The sequence below is a fragment of the Falco punctatus genome, assembly GCF_963210335.1.
Source record: "Falco punctatus genome assembly, chromosome: 5".
Classification (NCBI taxonomy): Eukaryota; Metazoa; Chordata; class Aves; order Falconiformes; family Falconidae; genus Falco; species Falco punctatus.
This window is the reverse complement of record NC_137584.1, coordinates 83768920-83790909: the sequence shown is the minus strand read 5'-3', so window position 1 is coordinate 83790909 and position 21990 is coordinate 83768920. Positions and strand designations below refer to the sequence as shown.

The 21990-nt window shown below is 35.6% G+C and overlaps 1 protein-coding gene across 2 annotated transcripts in view; it reads right to left on the bottom strand.

Annotated features, from left to right (window-relative positions):
* Nucleotides 1-21990, bottom strand: part of RYR2 (ryanodine receptor 2) — a 455638-nt gene that overhangs the window by 55648 nt on the left and 378000 nt on the right. For both annotated transcript variants that reach the window (XM_080389100.1, XM_080389099.1), the window contains exons 80-86: nucleotides 17851-17950; nucleotides 16852-16931; nucleotides 14747-14823; nucleotides 11368-11441; nucleotides 3198-3278; nucleotides 2129-2217; nucleotides 440-568 (exon numbers count right to left, since the gene is read on the bottom strand). In XM_080389100.1, the coding sequence (XP_080245226.1) occupies nucleotides 440-568; nucleotides 2129-2217; nucleotides 3198-3278; nucleotides 11368-11441; nucleotides 14747-14823; nucleotides 16852-16931; nucleotides 17851-17950 (630 nt within the window). The remainder of the gene's footprint in view (nucleotides 1-439; nucleotides 569-2128; nucleotides 2218-3197; nucleotides 3279-11367; nucleotides 11442-14746; nucleotides 14824-16851; nucleotides 16932-17850; nucleotides 17951-21990) is intronic.

Below are 21990 nucleotides of genomic sequence, written 5' to 3'. Positions count from 1 at the left end.
TGACAGAAAATATAATCTAATATTCTATTGACTAAATAGTAACTGTGTTTTGCATTGACCTTAGTTTCTCAATGGATTAAAAGTGAAGACTTTAAAGTGGGTAACACTGCTGCAGTCTAGGCTAAATTAAAACAAACATACAAGCAAACAAAATACCAAAAAAAACCCAAAACCTCTACTGTCTTGCATACAACCAAAGGATGATTATTTACTAGTAACTACAAATTTGACTAAATTGTTAAGGTTCCAAAAGAGCAGTGACAGCTATATGTATTTCAAGACTTCACTTCCTACTGAAATGAATTCACTAAAATATATTGAAGAGTAAGTGCATTTGTTATGTTTCTATCTATGTTATATCTAGCTACCTTACATCTTCATGCCAAAAGTATGATTAATTTTCTTTCAAATCTAAAAAATTCCAATGAAACTAATTTACCTGGATATATTCCGTAAGAGTATTGAAAACTTGTTTTGCAACCTGGATAGCTTTGGAAAAATTTCGTTGTCCTTGTTCATCAATAACATCTTTCCCAGAATAATACCAATAGAAATCACTAATGGATTCCTAAAAAAAAAGGAGTTGTGAGAAGCACAAAGAAATTATGATTCAAACTGCCTCTAACCTGTTATTCATCAAGAAAAATAACACCAGATAGCATTCTAGCTCTGCAAAGTACTTAATTTTAAATGTCCCCCCAAAAGATTCTCCGGTATTATTTCAAGAATTTTAGTTCTTGAAGAGAACCTCAAGGGAATCAATCAGGAAACAAATAAAATTAAGTAAATAATTTTTAAAATAAATAAATAAATAAATCTGTTGGTATCTGCTCTTAGAAATACAACCGTGTGCATTCTGAAGAGGACTCTGTAGTACTACCATGCTACATGTTGTTTGTTAAACACGCTCTTTTTATACCATGTGCTTGACACCTAGTCAATAGTGGGAGCAAATGTTGCTTTGTGTGCATGACTATTATTTTTTTTCCATCTTCCCCAAAGGCAAGTTTATTAAAGTTTCAACAAAGTAAGCAATGGAATGAAAAACATTATATTGTCCCTACAACTTCTGCAGAACACATAAGGATAAAAAACAACATTGGTAACAGCAGCAACTTAAAAACCACAAATTTTCAAAGCCTGGAATCTTCAGACCCAGTAAGTGTATCATTAAAGGGGAAACATAACCAGGTAAATTAAAAAAGAAACATACAAAAAATATCATGCACAGTGATCTTCGGAAATATAAGAATAACAGGTAGAAGTGATTAACATTTATCACAAAATATGTTTTTCATGTCTTTCACATGCTCCAATCAGGAAACAAAATAGATTTCTTTTCCTTCCTTTCTACTGGGTTGGGACAATGTAGTGTTTTCATACCTAAAGATTAGGGAGCTAATTCAGACTAGAGGGTTGAACGGATTTTAATCTAGCCTTCTGCTTTTGTTTTTATTCTTTGCTTTTTTTTTCCTCCTTAGAAAATGATGTGTTGTTCTTATGCTTTGCTTCATGCCACCCCATGACTATCCATACAGCATCCTAGTGTTCAGGCTAAACCAGAACACGGATGAATAAGCAGCTGAAGCTTAACATGTACTACACAAAACACTTTTGAGTCACAGGGTAGTATCAGTCAACAACCACCTAATGGTGTTCACTGACACAGTTAGCACGTATCTACCTTCTGCCTGCTCTTGGTTAACGGGCTGCACTGCTACCTCGCATGTAATAGCTGAAATCAGCCTTTCACCCTTACGTCGTCTTTGACTCCCACAGTACAAGATAACAACTGTTGAACAACTGTAACCAGTAAAGAATTACAGCCTTTCTCATCAACGTGGGCTACAGCGACCAGAATAAATGTCATGATCAATAAATGTGCTCATCTAATAAAACAGTATTTTCTGATAAGGGTGAAGGATGATTTTGCTGTAAAAAGAACTTCTGTGGTAACAAATCATGTATTGCTGAAGGAAATTCCAGAGAAATAAAGGAAGTCGGAGTTTCACGTACAAACTTCTGCCTTATTATCCAAATAAATTAAATAAATTTTAAAACAACAGTAAGTATTGTATAGTTGCAAGTCATTATTTTCATCTACTCAATTCATATATAATTAACCTACCTGAACTCTTAGTAAGTAATCCACAGTGGAAATGATAATGTTAACAGTTGTGTTGTTACCAGTTTGAGTTCTCAGGTAATTCTGAAAATCTAAAAATTCAAATAGAAGTTTGATTTCAATTTATTTAAGTGTTAAAGACTTACACAACTACTCCTGTTAATTAGTTCTGATTTAACATGATCTAGGAAAGTATAGCTTAAAAGATCGGATTTTTTAAACTTTTTTAAAAAAAATCTTTTAAGAGTTCCAGCATTTTATTGCAGAGATCACATACCAGTGAACTCCTGAAGCCAGAAGCCCAATTATCTGTTTTGTCTACAGAATTTTATCTTGGTCTTATTTTCATCCATTTATGACTACTTTTACACCTCTAGAATTTCATCAATGTCATCAGAATTATACCTAGTATGTATTTTGTTAAGCAAAAGCAAAATTAATTTGCATAACTGTAAAATTCCTGATTACAAAATCATAAATACATCCAAGAGCCAAATAAACCTTTTTTTTCCCTTCCCTAATAATGATACAGACAACACAGGGAAATGTACATTAACAATAAAAATATGCTTAATATCATGTATTTGTTTAATTTGGTTTTGCATTTTTAAAATCAGTGCTACTTCTTCAAGAAAGGCATCATCTATGTTGTAATTTCACACACAATTCTAACAGACATTTGTGCCAAAGAGTGCACACTATAAAGCATACAAATGTCAAAAAACAATAAATATACCTTATATATTTATATATAAATATACAATAAATATATTTTTCCTCTGAACCTTCACTGTCTAGAAGTTATAAACCATGTACCTTTTCCTATCTTTATTTACCTTTCCTAGGAGGTCAGGATCCAAAACTCATTATTTTGAAAACCATTATCTTTTCTAGAAAGTTAAAACTGATTAAGAAAACTGGCAAAAATAAATATTTTCCTTTCATGTACAGTCTAGCAGCTCTTCCACGATCCATGATATTTTATGAAGGTTGCCAAACCTTCAGCAATGAAGAGCTTTTATCTTTAGTTACCATCACCTTGGCTTAGCTGACTGGCAGCCTGCCCACAAACCTGAATTATGTCCTTCACAAAGCAACTGAAGGAAGCGGAAGAGGTCACAGGTGAACTCATCATCCTGCATCACTTTTTCTCCTGTAGAAAGGCCAGATGGAAGCAGATTATCACAGGCTGCCAAGTACCACCCCACAGCCCCTAAAAAATACCTCCATATTTAATTTTAAGAAAGAGAGAAGGGGAGAGAAAATATATAACCACCAATCTATCTGAAGCACATAGTTGTGCTTGACAGATAGTTATCTGGTTAGAAAATAATAATTATGAAACTTAACTTTTGATTTATAAATATGGCAGCATGAGCTTGGCAACATTTTGCAAACAAACCATGATTTACATTCTTGTTTGAGTTTGCTGGGCATGAATGCTGCATTACAGACAAAGGTTAGGTTTGGATTAATTTGGTTCCTATTCATCAACAAACAAATTATTTAAAAATCCAGAAAGAAATTTCATCGAACAGTAATGAAAATAATTTCTCAAATAAACTATTAGATTTTAAAATCATCTAAAATAACCCATGAAATGTACACCTGTGTGCATTCTCAAGAATCATTTAGGCTGAAATATTTGAGGATTTAGTACCTGTCCACTGCTGTCACAAAATGGATGTTGGACATTCGTCTCCCATGACAAAATAAAGCAATTAACTTACAAAGAATTAGAACAAATGCCGATGTGCTTTCTGAATTAGGCCCTTCAGTTCATTTTTTTGGTAAATAGCTAATAACCAAGTGTATAGAGCTTCAAATTATTTTCTTGATTCTTCACAGGAAACGGTATAGTAAAAAGCCTTAATTAACACACCATTATTTCAATTACAACAGGACATACAGTTAACTTTGTACAGTGACACGTGAGGAGGAGAAACAATCGTTCACCCAGGAAAACAACCACAACTGAGGAAAATGGAGAACAGCTAATAAAATGACATAGGAGCACAACAACAGAGGTGTTCAAAACAATAAAGGCCACCTATTGAAAGTACGGAAATTGCCATCTAGGACTTTGGGAAAGTATTTGGAATGTGTATGGCAACAAAACCAGCAGCCATAAAAACCTCTACTTTGTAGGAATACACGTCATTTGAATATGTGGCCAAGTGCTATATGTAGATAACAAAAGGAAAAGAGATAAAAATGTAAGCAAACTGCAAAAGAATTTTTAGGATACTGGTTTTTTTAATGAAGAGATACTTTAGGCTTTTATCTGAACTTCTAAATCTCATGTCTACAAAGAATATTTTTAGTGTGTGAACAGAAGGAAACTAGAAGAATGAGTAAATGAATTAAAAATTAAGGGAAAAAAAGCTTTTTTTCAAAAAGATGATCGACTAATAATTACATTAACAATTACTGACATACGGTTATATTGGTGAATAACTAATTATAATGTCTACATTTGTAAATTATTATATTATTATAAATACTTTATTACAGCTTGTTCTGGTTTTGGCTGGGACAGAGTTAATTTTCTTCATAGTAGTTAGCATGGGGCTGTTTTGCATTTGTGCTGGAAACAGTGTCGAAGGTTCAGAGATGTCTTCATTACCGCTGAGCACTGTTTGCACAGTCAGGCCTTTTCTGCTCCCCACCCCACCCCACCAGCAAGTGGGCTGGGGGGCAGAGGGAGCTGGGAGGGGACACAGCCGGGACAGCTGACCGCAGCTGTGGGGTTAAACCACGACACAGCTGAATTGTAAACACTATTTAGTACAACCTGGAATATATATAAACATGAACATGATCAGTTTAACTGTACATAAAGTCATGAATGATTACAGGTTCAAGCTGATGGACTTTTCAATCCACAGCCTGTGAATTTTGAAGTGAGAATCTTCAATACGTGGTAGGATTGGGATGCAAATGATTTTTGAAAACTAATATTAATATTTTAAAAGTACAGCATTTCAGTTTTCCCTGTTGCTATCAAGACATGATGTTTGGTAATAAGAGCAGGTATCTCTCCAAAGTATATGCCGACACAGTTTCTTGTAACATAGGGAAAGATAAAATGCTATTCCTCCTAACTCCAGCTGTGCATTTACAGTTATGGCAAACAATATACAATTCTTTCTGCAAGAATGAGCTCAATACTATAAATGACACTCCATGACATTGTTCTCCATCCCAGATATAAATACCATATATATAGTTTTTCAGTCACAGAAGACTGAAAATCCTTTCAGCTAATTAAACAATGAAAAATGAACTACTATTTCTGTCAATGCTTATTAACGTATACATACAATATATGCCTGAGAAGGTGAGAAGGCAAAATCAAGAGGTGCCTAGAAATGTATTATTCAACATTACCTGCAGGTTCAGACCTGTAAGATACTTTCATATGTTGCTGGCCATAAGGCCAGTGCATAGAATATCCTTTTTTTTTTCCTAACTGAGCTCCTGTCACACTTGAAGTTACGCTTGGAGTCACATGCTTTGTTGATCTAGATGAATATTTATATTTTGCAAAAATAAGCATTACAGAAAGGCAAATATTTGGTGGAGCCTGTTTGTGTGTAGCTTGACTGCTAAAGATTGTGATGATTTTAAAAAATAACCTACAAGGAAAATTGCTGACATATCACCATTGGAAAAATTAAGCCCATAGAAGGCCCAATGGCGTATTTCTTGCATATCAAGAAATCACTGAATTAAAGCCGTTTGTATTAATAGGTCTACAGAATAAGTTACAGTTTAATATTTTTCCACCTCTATTTTTCTTGCCCTCTTGTGTAAGATTTTTCAGAACAAGAAGGAAAAGAAGTTTCAAGTTAAAATGATTGTACAGATTAATCTATGAAGCAATCTTTTTGCTTTTCATATATCCACTGGAATTTAGGAATTTCTCTGAAATAAATTCCAATTTTAGTATTGGAAGGGTTTGGAAGGGTCTTTTAATTAGCTCCACTGTAAATAAAACACAAAAATAATACAAGTTATTGCAAAATTCTGCAAAATCAGAAGACACTTAGGTACATCATTTCACATATGCTGAAAGGTCTGTACCTTTTAGAAATATTTTTACATATTTTAAAATGAAGCAAAATCCCCTGTGTTTCAAACAGCTTGGTGACACTAAGATTTAAAATAATCTTGGTTTTCAATTTCTACAGCTGATCAAAATCTGACTAAACCCAATGTCAGTATTGACAGGAATTTAGTTGTCAGATGCTACTTCCTGACGGCAAGTGGTACCTCACTGGAAACTACAGAACTGACATGCAGATCCATTTCCTTCTATAAAATCTAACAGAACAACCTTTGCTGCTGTGCACACCAATTCATGCCAGTACATACAAAGATTTGCCTAGATAATGTACTTACAAACATACACACTGCATATAGTATGACTTAGGTTGTCATGAAACCATGTTCTTTAGTTTCTGTTGATACGATATATATTCTGGCATATATTTGCTCAGATGTTAAAATGCTGCCATTGCTCATGCTGTGTGTAAATGGTGTGGCTACGCACATGAAGGCTTTAAGCCTGTAGCTTTTGCAAAACTGGTAGCTTATGTTTGTGATTTATAGAAACAGAAGTATCATGTGTAGGAACTGAAAATAAAATTGAACGAAAAATTAAATGCATGGTTTTTTTTTCCTTGAAAGTGCATGTATCCAGGTTTAATAATTCTCTCTCCCTCTTCCACCCCCAGTCCTCAGTGGCAAAAGATATGACTTCTATTACTACTCAGAAACAATGTTTTGATGCTACGCATTACAGAAACATACAAATCCTTTCAGCTCTCAGAAAGGAACAGGGCTCCTTTTGGGCGGCTGTTAAGCAAAAGCAAAGCTCTCCCATGATAAATCAATTGCATTTATTTTTATCACAAGACCTGGGCAATATTGGGTTGGACTGTGAGTGCTACATGCCTTTGACTTCTCAACAATCCAATTCATATAAGAAAAGCACTTGTTTTCTCACTGAGTGACACAACAATGTCTCTGAACTGAAGCTACTGAAGTTCCATTTTAGATGTAAACACTGATTCAAATACAGTGATATAAAGGTGGAAAACACCCCCTTCAGTGTAGGCTACAGTGGATCATGTGGAATTTAAACATCCACATTAAGTGTGACTAGGTTGGTGAAGGAAAAAAGCATATTTCCTGATTTCACATTATTAATGGCTGAAAACAGCCCTGATCTGTACCGTCATTCTAGCTATTTATTTTATGGCATGTCTACCACTCTCAGTCAGCTTAATAGAAAGTCCTTTGAGACCTACTATTACATCAAACTTCATTCTAAAATTATATTTTATTAAAATATACCTTCGGACAATTTACAAAGAAACAAATTAATGTTGTGATACAATATTAAAAGATTTTTTTAAAAATATAGCTTTCCTGACAAAAAAAGGAAAGAAAGGTAAAATAATCTAAGTGTGAACTTAACAACTTAATTTTTTTACTTCACATGATACATAAAACAAGTCTCTCCAAAGAGGAAAAACATTGCACTTTCAAGATTTTTGTGACTCACGGTGAAAGAGCATAGAGCATGAATGTGAAATGAAAAATTGAAACCCATTGCAAGATAATATGCATTTCTACATGTCTTTGGTTTTGAAGTCCCTTTTTTTGAAAAGGAAACAGAACAATCAAAACAAAATACATACAGAAGAAACAACATTGAGTACATCACGAAAACAAGTAAGAAACACATTTGCTAAAGAACCATCAATGTTGTTACCAGTGGGGGTTCCAGGGTTTGGAAAGGGAAGGTAGTACCAGTCAGAGGAATATCAGGACAAGGAGCTTACAATGCAGACAGCACAAAGAAGCAGTTGGAATAGAGCAATATATCTCACATCCATGTTGACTCAGTACAGGGCTTTCTACCCCTTGCCAAGGTTGACATGGGACCAGAAACAAGCACTGCCCTTGAGGAAAAGCTATTCCCATAATTGTCATCAGCAGTTTTTCTTTGAGTTTGGCAAGAACAGTTTCAGACATAGAGGTTGTAAACTCAATGACAATTACTCATTAATATGCTTCCGCATCAGATTCAGGCGACATGAGAAACAGGCTACAGTGCACATTTTCCATCCCATCATTCCCTTGGGAATCAATAAAGTGATCTTTAATTGAAGAGTAATTACTTATAGAGTATCTCCCTCAAAAAAGGAATGGGAGAAAACATTTCCACATCTTTGGTACTTCCTTTGCAGTATTCACAGATGGTTATTCACAGGATTGCAAACAGGCATATGATCTCAGGTATCCCATAAAATCTAGATTATTTTGAAACTGTTCACTACAGGAGTTTCCCCACAGACACACTGGCTGGGCTTTCATAATGCTATCAGGTATCAATACCAGTACCTGTACAGCTCTTATGTAAACTACTTTTCAATGAATTGAAAAAGGTGTGCTTCATAATATAAAAAAATATTATTATTATTGTTATTATTATTATTTGAAGGTAGCAAAATATCAAGAATAACGTAAGCCTGAAAAGGAAAAGTACAGTCTTTTATGGTTTGGCTTTACTTTGTTCTGTTTTCTTGAATTTTCAATAGCTGGATATTAATACACAAAAAAGATGCTGTTAACAAATATTATCCCTTTGTGCCAAGAAATCATTGACATAGTGAGTGTGATTACCGTAGCTTGACATTGCTGCTGCTCAGTAACAAAGAAAACAAAACCACATGATCCTAAGTGTAGATTTTTGTTAATAGGCCAAATAAAGAATTTCCACTGAGAAAACAAATGGAAATCCAGATCATCTCTCCCCAACATTTGGCTAATGAAAAGACATCTGCTGTGTTTAAGCTTATTGTTTCTACCGAATGGTACACACATTTTGTATTTTAAATTCTCATTCCTCAGGGTGACAGGAACATCTCATGGCAACTGCTCCCACAGAGCTCTTCCTTTACTTGAAGTAAGGAACCTTTGAGGTATAGGAACCTTAACACATCAAGTAGCTTTCTAAGCAAGGAAGAACCAACCACTTGTAAACATTATTGATTCCTCTACAATTAGTGACGCACCACCTCTTTCTTGTATCAACTCCTGACTGCATTAGATAAACCAAGCCAGTGGCGAGTCCTCTCCTTACTAACCACCCTCAAATCCTCACTGGATCCACCACTGATTTCCTGGGCTTGCACAATCAATGCAGCGATAAAGCCACATTCAATACACAACATAAATACTACAGGAGGACTAGAGCACAAGGCTTTGTGTATGTATAAGTATGCTTCTTTTTTTTTTTTTTTTTTAAACATTCATCCATCGCAAATACTGGGCTCATTAAAATGAAAAGAAATAAAAAAAGAACAGAAAAAGAAAAGAGTTTAAAAAAGCTTGCTGCTCTTACATCTAGTGTGCCAGTCACTGTGCAAATCCTGAGAAAGGAAGAACAAAGTGGGGAGAGTTTACACAAAAACCAAGAATTTTGGAATAAACAATTGTAATAATAATAGAAAAGAACCCACTAGTTTAACACTTTTACAGGAACAAAAAATCTAATGGTGTTCAGGAGCTGTACAGTGCTGACACAAAGCTAAGAGCAGGAAAAATAAAGAATAGGCAGTTGTTTTTAATAATTACCACGCTCATGAGTGATGACTGAGGAAAGGAGGACAGGACAATTAGTTCAAAGAAAAAAGAAACAGGGAAAAAAGAAAAAAAAAAAAGTTGAGAAATTGTTCTTAGCAAATACAAAATATAGTTAGCATTGGTTTTGGCAAAATTAGTTCTGTACTAAAGAGACGGATCAAATAAACAGAAAATTAAAAAAATAATCCCTCAAATGAGGAAACACAAAAATACTCTAACATAGGTAGAGTCAATTATGCAGTGTTTAAAGATATATCTATATATGCATGCAAAATGAGTCAACTCTAGAAATAAAGGTAGCGGTCAAAATAAAAATGAGCTGATATCTTGATAGTCCATTTCAAAATTCAACATTATGAATAATTAATTTCATTATTTAGTAGTAGAAATTTTGTTCAAAGGAGCAAAACATTGTGCAGAATAATCTTCAGTAAAACATGAAAGTAATGGCCAAAACATTATATGCCAGATAGCTGCAGCATCAGTGCTCAATCCACAATCTTGTGACCAAATTTTATCCACATGGGTTCACGTTATTTTGTTTAGCCATGTAAGTCTAGCAGGATTTGATCTACAATTTAGACAAGAAGGAGCACTTTCGAAAAAGCAGCATTTATGATTGGCCTTGAAGTGAATTTTAATAGTTCATTATTTTGATTTGAGACAAGCAGTTGAATATTCAAGAAATATGCCACATAAAAGAGAGATATAGTACTACAGGTATGAATCATGAACCCCCAAATGCAACAATGATTACACAGTCAAGCTTTTTTACCTTGTTTTTAAGATAAAAACATGTTAAAAGATTAGATCACTGTAGGATTTAAACATAAAAATGCACTGTAAAAAATATTGAGGGTAAGGGGAGAAAATGTGCTTTGGTAGCTCTATTAAGTCACATGAGAATGAACCTAACGTTTCCAGACAATCACGGTAAGGCAGTAATAGAACTTACTGTCAGACAGAAGAAAGAAATTGACAGTGAACTGACAACACAGAGGGTAGAAAGCCAAATTGGTTCAAAGTCAAAAGTAAAACAAAAATTTTGAAATATGTCCCCAAAGACAAACAGAAAATAATTATTTCAAAGAAAAGGCTTTCCCAGTAGAATTTTTTTCCAAATAGTAGATACAGTTTCCTTGACCTCTTCTATTTGACTTACAGCTTAACTACATTGTCTGTTTTCCATTCAAACAGCCAAAACTGTTTAAGAAATCAGGTGGGAACTCTTGATTTCTTTTTATTCTGAAACTAAGTAGGGACTTCTGAAATATTTTACATGCATAAACACTGCTGTTTGTAACTAGAAAAAATTTCTTTTACATTTTATATGTAATGCCTTCACTTCTTCATAACAACGGCTAAGAGTCCTCTGAGGCGGTTCTGAAACTCCACACATGCTAGTGATTTACTATTGACAAGCATGGGCTTAGGTAGGCCAATTAAACACAAACCACTCTTAGGAATCATATTTTAGCTTCAGCCTCTAGATATATATTTACAAGGTTCTTTCAAATTCAGCTTGCTTCTGCAAAATGTAAAAGAGAAAAGTTCATGGATCATTTCTGTTAAATCAATAGTACCTGATCCCTCTTCAGTCACCATGCCAAGGCCTTCTGCTTTGTTCTGACGTTCAAATGCATTTAGGTCAAGAACACTGCAATAAGAAAAATGACATTTGTCCTGTAATTAATTAAATATATGCAATATTTCATTCTGTGAAAGACAGAGAAGGACCTGTGATTTCATTAAAGTATATAAGCATACTAGTGTCAGGAAGATACATTTCAGTGGCTTAATATATGTCTGCTACAAGATCACGAAACTCAGCTTTACAGGCTTAACCTGCTTCTGCCCTGCAAATGACAATAGAATTTAGTTCTTTATAATAGACCAAAAAAAGAGGATGTGTTTACGATATACACACTCATTTTAGAGGTTACAAAGAAGCCATATTATTGACAACCTTTATATTATAGCCCACTTCATAGAACCACAGAATCATAGAATGGTTGGGTTGGAATTAAATCTGGCCAGGGACGTCAAAGGCAAAGGATATTCTAGCTCCACCTCCCCCCTGCCACGGGCAGGGACACCTGCCACTAGACCAGGTTGCTCAAAGCCCCATCCAGCCTGGCCTTGAGCACTGCCAGGGATGGGGCATCCCCAGCTTTGCTGGGCAACCTGTGCCAGTGCCTCACCACCCTCACAGTAAAGAATTTCTTTGTAGTATCTAATCTAAACTTAACATCTTTCAGCTTAAAGCCATTATCCCTTGTCTAAGCACCACATGTCCTTGTGAAAAGTCCCTTCTCCAGCTTTCTTGTAGCCCCCCTTAAGTACTGGCAGGCTGCTATAAGGTCTCCCCAGAGCCTTCCCTTCTCCAGGCTGAACAACCACAACTCTCTAAACCTGACTTCAGAGGAGAGGTGCTCCAGTCCTCTGATCATCTTTGTGGCCCTCTTTTGGACCCACTCCAACAGGTCCACGTCCTTCTTATGTTGGGGGCTCCAGAGATAAACACAGCAGTCCAGCTAGGTTATTATGAGACCGCACTAGAGGGGGAGAATCACCTCCTTCAACCTGCTGGCCATATTTTTTTGATGCAGCCCAGGATATGTGGCTTTCTGGGCTGCAAGCACACATTGCCAGGCCATGTTGAGCTTCTCATCCACCAACACCCCCAAGTCTTTCTCCCCAGGGCTGCTCTCAATCCATGCTCTGCCCAGCTGTATTTGTGCTTAGGATTGCACTGACCCACATGCTGGACCTTGCACTTGACCTTGTTGAACTTCATGCAGTTCACATGGACCGACCTCTCAAGCCTGTTAAGGTCTACCTGGATGGCATCTCTTCCCTCCAGCGTGTCATTCCATTGTCCATATCACTGACAAAGACGTTGAATTGTGCTTGTCCCAGTACAAACCCCTGAGGAATGCCACTTGTCACTGGTCTCTACTTGGACATCAAACTTTTGACCACAACTCTCTGAGTGCAACCATCCAGCTAATTCCCTATCTACCGAGTCATCCATCCATCAAATCCACATCTCTCTAGTTTAGAGACAAGAATGTTGTGTGGTACAGCATCAAATGCTTTGCACAAGCCCTGGTAGATGATGTCAGTTGCTCTTCCCTCTCTGCCAATGCTGCAACCCTGTAGTAGAAGGCTACCACATTTGTTCAGGCATGATTTGCTCTTAGTGAAGGCACGTTGGCTGTCATCAGTCACCTCCTTATTTTCCATGTGCCTTAGCATAGTTTCCAGGAGGATCTGCTCCATGATCTTGTTGGACACAGAGGTGAGACTGATCGGGCTGTAGTTTCCTGGGTCTTCTTTATGGTCCTTTTAAAAAATGAGGGTTACATTTCTACTTTTCCAGTCAGTGGGTACTTCACCAGACTGAAACAACTTCTCAAATATGATAGACAGTAGCTTAACCACTTTACCTGCCAGTTCCCTTAGGACCTGCAGATGCATCTCATCAGGTCCCATGGACTTGTGCACCTTCAGGTTCCTTAGATGTTCTTGAATGTGATCTTCTCCTACAGTGGGTGGCTATTCATTCTCCCAGCCCCTGCCTTCATCTTCTGCAACTTGTGCAGTGTGGCTGGAGCACTTGCCAGGAAAGACTGAGACAAAAACATCATCGAGTACCTCAGCCTTCTCCTGCATAACCAGGTCTGCCATTTCCCCCTAGAGAGGGCCCACACATTTTCCCTAGTCTTCCTTCTATCACTGACGTACATATAGAGGCTTTTCTTGTTGCCTTTGACGTCCCTGGCCAGATTTAATTCTATCAGCTTTCCTAACCTAATCCCTGGCTGCTTAGGTAATTTCTCTGTATTCCTCCGAGGCTATCTGTCCTCGCTTCCACCCCCTGTAGGCTTCCTTCTTGTGTTTGATTTTGTCCAGGAGCTCCTTGTTCACCCATGCGATTCATCCATCCAAGCAGCAAGGTCCATTAAGAAACGATGTCATTATTAGTTCCACTCAGTGTTCCCCTCGGTCCACATTCTGAAAAACTGAGGCTGCCAAAGGGGAATATGTATCCAACTAACCAGATTTAAGGAACATATATATACTCTTACATATCTCCATTTGTGAATCTGCAGAGTTCTGCCTCTCATGGCTTAGCGTGTCCACTAGCCATGGATAACTTTTGTTCATAAGCAAGAATGTTCATGAAAGTCAGATGAATCTAGATGAACTACAGCAGCAGTTCTGCTGGCAAGAAACCTCACTGATTGCAAAATGAAACTTGGCCAAAGGAAGTGTTAAGGAAAAAGAATATAACATGGTACACTTGACATAACAGAAGACTGAACTGCTAGATCCAGGAATCCCCTTCAGGCCCATGTTTCATGTTCATTAATGCATTATTTATTGATATAGATTATTCTTAGGAATATTATATTCTTAGGAATAATAAAAATACATTTCAATGTTTTGTATATGTAGAAAATCAATATAAATATGACAAAGCATGAATGGACAAAAAAGTCATAGTACCTTCACAGTTTCTTAAAACAAAATATTTCATTCCTTTTTCTGCCTTCTAAAAAGGTCCTATTAATATTTCTAATACAGTTGGGTTTCTCCAAAAACATTATGATTACTTAATATTGATCATTAACCTGGTCTCTGCAGGATTACAGGATACTTCCAGATTTAAGAAACTGCCCCTGAAGAATGCTCCTAACTCTAGAGTTGTTTCTGACATATCTCAAATAGACACAAAGGCCATTTTGTGAAAAGAACTTTTTTTACAAAGGTAGATCCATATCATATGAATATTTTCATACGCCGAACACCACCTTGTCCTTCACCCCAAATCTAGTACATTACAGTCCCCAGGTGTGGTTTGCAGAAATTATGTATATGATCTTTCCAAAACTCTAAATCCCCTGGAATAAAACCTAAATGTAAAATAATACATTTTGAGAGCAGATATTTTCTTACCTACAGGACTGCATAAGACCAGCAAGGCTCTGAAAGAATCCCACATCCTTTTTATCTTTGAGGTAGTCAAGCATTTTCTGTAAACACAAATAATTTATGCAGAGAATTAATATTTATACTATGTGTTAATATAGTTAACAATACTACACAGATTCTAGATTACTAGTAATGCTGGTATTTTGAAATACTTCTAATATTTACAAACAAGGTAAGAGAGCTGTGCAGAAAAAAATCCAGATATGTAAAATAAAAAGAATATTTAATGCTTATGTCCTTTACAGAAAAGAAAATGATCCATTTTGGATATTCCTTGCTAAAACATGGGAAAATAAAGATAGCAACTAAAGTCAATACAGCCAGGAGCATTTAGTGTTTAATGTAAACACAGTCGTGCAATTACAAGGCCACAAATTTGTACTGACACTACCATTTCAGCACTGGACTGGGCATGTCATAACCTCCATTTGGTTTAGATTATTTTAGCTTCAACAGTGTGTTAGTAGTCACGTAAGAATTTTTAAAATTTCTTTTAGCTTTATTGTAATGTGTAATATCTATCTGATCAGACTGAGATGACAAGAAGTCATCCAGTGGAGTGAACTCTCATTCTAGAATGCACTGTATTGTTGACTGAAGGTATAGGATGATACCAGAGGTCCCGGTTGTGAATAAAAATCACAGTGGTCAAAGATGTATTTTAGTAGGAACGCTACAAGAATTCACATTGTGAATGAGCTAAAACTCTTTCTGCAAATAACAAAAATAGGAAAAATGGGTAATAAGTAACCTCCAAAATGAAAGCACATAAGCAGACAGTGTTATCAAAACAGAACCACATAACCCCAAGTCAACCAAGATCACAGAAATAGAACAACCCCATCACGAACACCAAACTAATCAAAGCAAAGAACTCCAGAGGATGATGATGACTTTTCAAAACCACTTCTGTACCTCTCCCCCCACCCATACCATTCTTCCCAAGGAAGACAGAAGAGTTGATCTTAGGACCTAAAGGAAAATCGAAAAGGTGAGCATAACACCAGAGAAAAAAATGTAGAAATGACGCAACTGAAAAAATAGCAATTCTAGCTGTATTACTGATGCTTTTGTAAGTATGTAATTTAGACTAGTAGTGCAAGTATTATTTTAACCACACCAATAACTGTTTCCAGCATTCTGATTAGTTAAGGCTTTATCAAACCATTTTAAAAAATCCAGATTGCAGCATTAGAAATTCAGATCAAATAACTATGTACAAGTGTCATGCTTTCCCCAAGTAATTTAATCTCATGACATAACAAAGAACAAGCAACGGTTTAAGCAGATACTTTTAGGCACATTTTTTGGCCTTTCTGGTCAATTCCTAGTAATTATAGCCCCTGAAAAGACCATTATTTTTTGCTGCATTCAGCTGCTTCAGTGGTTTTTTAACCTGGGACCTTAACCATTCCCAACTGTCTGTATTCTTCAAACTGTCCTACAGCAATGCAGTAATGGCAGGTATGAAGCCCTCTGGACTTGGGAACCTTCAACTAGTACAGAACCCTGAAACATGCTGCAGACCTAGATGGAGGCACTCCCTATGTCACTTCAACAGTGCAGAATACTGTTAACATGTCCACTGCTCACCACATTATCTTACTATAGATTAGTGAATCAAGTTTGAGTTCTCTGCTTTTATCACCAACACTCTCCATGGCATAAGCTAAGGACTTCTGAAGTTGTGTAACACTTTTTTTGCTGAAGACCGGGGTCAACAGTTTCCCTCTACTGGCTACACGACAACGGCAATCTCCCAAGAAATCCTTCCCACCCACAGAATTCCCCTAGAAGTTAATTACTTAACATAAAATTTCCCCCTTCCAGCTGAAGTGCCAAACAAATTTCTTTTAGCCTTGTGTTCTGTAGATAAGCTTATATGAATAAGAAATATATAACTAGCAAACAAGGTACTTTTGTGCACTGTTTTTTTCTGGGAACAAGATTAAGAGGATAAGCAGCATCTGACAAATAGTTACATTACTTAATGCACTACTACAATAATAACAATCATGGTATAAAGATCTATACTGACTAGAATGGGTGAAAATAAATTAGTACCTTACCTGTTGAACCGTAGAATTTCCTCCATTTAAGATGGCAATCCCTAGCTTTAGGGTAGCTGCAACCATTGGCCCCATCTCACCTTAAAATTATTTTAAAGTATACATTTAGATCATATCTAAAAATAAGAATGTTCTATTAACTTAACCATATAATTACTGAAATTGTAATTGATCAGGAGAGCCTTTCTTGTTTCTCTTGTAAAACAGATGTATTTTTCTTTCATGATCTCTAGTGTGACATAATACCTTCCCGAGTGCCTACAGACACAGTGTAATGTATACACAGCACACAATAGAAGCAAGATATGACAGGAATAACTCAGCTCAATGAACAGAAATCATGCTTCACTTGCTAAAGCATCCAACAGTTGACTTAAGCCTGGGTGCACTACTTTAAGCTAGCTTTCAAGTTTAACAGTGTGTCCACTCTGCATGCCAGTTTAAATATTCTCCCATCTCTTCAGAAAATGACAGTGATACAAAGCATTTAGTTACAGTAAATGAAATTTGTAAACAGGATTTTTTAAAATATCACTGCTGTAGAAACAAATCACAGAACAGACAACGAAAGCATCAAAACTTAAGTAGCAAGATGGTGTCTATGGGACAAAAGCATCTTTTACACTTGTGAAAATACACCGGTAAAGTTGGTATTTGGGGAGTGTGGTGGGGGGAAAGGACCAAAGCCTACACCTACTTCAGAACTCTACACATCCCAGAATTTGGAGTTCTTTTTGTCATTGCATACTGCTAAAGCTATGAACTTTTTCACACTTCCTCTCGAAATAATAATAATAATAATAACAACAACGATAATAATAACAACAACGAATTATTATAATATAGCAACAACAATAACCTCATGAGATTTATTCATTATAATAATTTTTGAAACCAAACTTAAGTGCCAAACATAACACAGCTCCAATAAGAAATATAATAATTTCAAAGATCATTAGAAATAAGGTTTAATATGTAATCTACACAAAAAAACATTACCTTTACTAGCACTGATTGTCTGTAGAACCATCTCAGCAGCACCCCGGTCATGAAGTCTGGCTTGTTGATAAAGGAGTTTTTGCTTTTCCATTTCTTTTTCCTGAATAAAAATTCCAGTCATTTAAGATGAGGACTTCAATTACTATCAGTTCTCCAAAGGTTTTTGGTTTTCTCTTAGTATATGGGCTCTATGGCAACATCATGGACATTTTAATACATACAATGCTACTGAACAGATATTTAGCATGTTCAAATAATAGTCTCCCCTTGGTATTTTTCTTTAATATGCTTTTAGCAGTTTATGTGAAAAAAGTCGTCTCAATTGTAAATCATTAGGTTAGTTCAAAGCCCATGTTCATTATATATATACTGCATATATCAAACTTGCACTTTTGTGCCGTGTTTTTGTGCAACAGTTCATACTCTTAATAATCTTCTATAGTGTGACCATAACTTCATACTGCTCAGTATGCGGCTCTTGAGTTGCAAGTTGTTGCTGAATACCAGAGTAACAGAAGCATCTCAGAATTTTTTTCAAAACATATTATATTATGATATAGATAGCCCACCCTGCCAACAGAATATTCGATAGAATACACTGTGCTTTTATATTTTGCATTCTCTAGCGGCAACAAACAATACTGCATGGCGTTGCTTGAGCAATGGTGAAGTTTGTTCTTTATAATTTAAACTACTACTGAAAACATAAAGAAGAACATAAAGAGCAAACATAAAGGCACAGTTAATTCCAGATGAGTTTGAACTTTCACCAAGTTAATCGAAGTTTGCTGGAGAATTGAGGATGACTAAGCAGTATAAGTTGCAAAATGGAAGTTGCATAGAGCCCTATGACAGTGAGTCCATCAGATGGCGTGGTAAAAAGCTTACTCAAAAGGAACATGACACAATCAGTTGGTATCATGTCCAAAAACACAACGCCCAAAACATGTATGACCTAAAAGCAGGAACAGCTGCAGCAGAAGTAGCCAGAATGACAGCTTTGCTGCCATAAACTTTCCATCCAAGTTACGGATAAAAGACATTGGAAGATGGAAGAGGTTTAAAAAATGAAGGCTTGCTAAATAGAGGGTATGAATAATAAATTAAAAAAGAAGAGGTAAAAAAGATAAATATGTTCAAATGAATGAAAAAGAAACCTTTAACTCAAAAGCAAACCAACACAGACATTTATGCTGTTACCAGAGAGTTCTCGCCGAGGCTGGCAAATTTGTTTCTTAAATCTTTGATAATATCGTGCTGCGGAAACAAAATTCATCAGGGTTGTTTTTTTTTTTTCACACTATTAGCTCTCCTGTGGTTAAATTGTATCTTTCTTTTTTCTTTAAATTATGTGACAGATCTAGATGGAGGCACAAAAAGGAAAAAAAAAAGAATGGCAGCTTTGCTTCATATTTAGCCATGCTAAGGTTTGAAAGTTTTGCCTTCATGTTTAAACCTCTTCCTGGGAGTTCAACAAAAACAAAACAGAAACATACACACACACGCACACACCACACACACAAATCACCAGAAAATCATGACATACAGGGTCAGGATAGCTACAATAAAATATTTTCATTTGCTTCAGATGCCACTGAAAATTGATCAGTGTTTCTTTTTTTAAAAAACTGTTTCCTATTTCTAGTTACTTTTACTTTTAGACCCAACAATCTTTCGTTTTTATTCCATTGCAAGATTTATTATTCACTTTTGTTCACAAGCCTAACATCAGCTACACTACTTTCATTATACAATATTTTGGGGGTAACTTTATAAGAACGCTTATAGTGAGGATGCATCTGCATAATCTACAGACTGAAAGAATGGGTACGCACACTTCTTGCAATGGCACTATAGAAGAACAGTAGAAATAGGCATTGCCAAACAGCTTAAAGTGAGAAGAGTGGCATTTTCCATGGAAATAAAGCTGTCTAGGTAACTAGTAATAAAGCAAACAAAGAAGAAGACGAAGAAAAAACAACAACAACAACACAAAACCAAAACAATAAAAAAAGCCACTACAAACATTTCTTCTAAAAGCAACCATTCCTTTGATGATAACCCCCAAAGATCATGGTTCCTTCTTCAGCTTGACAATGCTTTTTCACTGTTCCTTTCTTCATGGAATGTTAATACATATATATAAATATATGTGTGTGATGGCAGCGCTGATATGAAGTGGGCCACCCATTGCATACAAAGTCTACTAAGTTAATAGAGCTGCTGGCCATTCCCCGTACTTCCATTTCTCTAATATGTGCTTACTGCTAACACTCTTATCTGTCTACCAGCACCGTTTTCTGCACTTTATTGTGCTTGCCATTTGATGTCAAAAACCCGACCAAAATAATTAGCCAGTAGCTTGAATTTTCTGTTATTCACAAAACCATCACAACAATAGCAAAAAATACTTCATACTAAATGAGACATTTAAAGTAATTCACTAGAAATAAAGAAAAACAAAACAAAACAAAACAACCAAAACCTAAAACCTCAAAACCAAGTCTGTTTTATCTTGGGTGTCTTCCATTTATATGGGAAAAAGCTGACCACTTAGAAATGTTTGTACCTGTATTCTCACATTATAGACTTTCTCCAGCAACCTACCAAACCAAGGAAACTTTCACCATACTCCTTGAATGCAGAGATTCAAAGAATGATTCTTGGACTTTCCCTTGGAACTAATCCATATGGAGAGGTTTGTTTGCTGCTTGCAGCTTTGCAGCTTGCAGCCATGGAGTGCAGGTGTATGATCCTACTTCTACAGTGGGATTTGTCATTGCTTTTTTTCTTAATATGAAATGTTAACATAAAGAGTAACTAGAATAAATATAAAGATGGATAGGGAAGAAATTACTTTCACACTCAACTATCCTAAGATGAATGCTTTTCCTTTGAATTGTCTTCATGTTTTATACTTTTCAAGACCTCTGATTAGTTCAGAGAACAAATATTATTAGATACAGCTTACACTGACAAAACATCTCTTAATTTCAGTGTCAAGCATGCATGAGTACAAGCTGTGTTATTAAAATATAACATCAAGTACTCAAATAGAATCTTTATATATACTTTAAAACATATATCTTTATATATATCAAGCCTTTAGGATCAATACATGCTGTTTTAAACTCTATAAATAAATGTTATTTTTTCCTAAATCACTCCTTTTGGACTTCATCAGCTCTAAAAAGAGTACGCACAAAATGAAAACATACTGCATAATAACTCCTGAAAATTAAATATGTAGGATTTGAAGAGTGTTAGAGGAGTTTATGTTATCAAACATGCTTTCCATATTACTTGAAGAAATAGTTTAATCCCTGCAATTTCACACTCATACTTCTGCTTCTGCTGAAAGTCTTAACCCCAAAAGATTTTTTTCTGGTTGAAAATAATTTTTAACTAGCTGCCATTTTTATAGCTCACTGAGTTGAAGTATCCTTTATATATTGAATCCTTTCATTACTGAAATTATCATACAACAGAAGAATTTTTTTAAAGTACAGATGGCAAAATACAAAACTAACAAAAACAGGAAATGTAAAGACTACTAAACTGCTAACATAAAATTACTGCAATACAACTAATATCAAAAGTTAATTTCATAATAAATGAATGGCTATTCTAAAGCTATTTCTCTGCCACCTGCTGTGCTTTCTTGTTCTATGTCCTCTTCCATAGTTTAGGAATACTGACCGGTCTCAACACCAAGCATCTCTAAGTCTTCTATCATTTACTATTACTTCCATAATCCAACTAAAAACTTCTGAAAACGCTTGAAAGTAGTGTCTAAGTATCATCACTAAAAATGACAAATAGGTTCATAAATTAACTAACACATTCTTGGATATATGCAGCCAGTGGCAGTCTATTAGCAATTTTTTTTTTTATTTCCTCAAAAATACAGCTATTTATTTTGAATGTAATAAATCTTTACAAGACTTTAGAATACTGGTAGCCTTCCTGTAGTAGAGGACTTATTAGATATTATTAAGTAAAAGTATGTTTTTACCTATCTTAATGACTTCATAAAATGTGAAAATATTCCCTGCATTCATCCTTATCACTGTTGGTGCTAAACAAATAATAAAAATAAAATGTAGCTAGGAAAAACATCCATGAAAAAAAGTTGTTTGG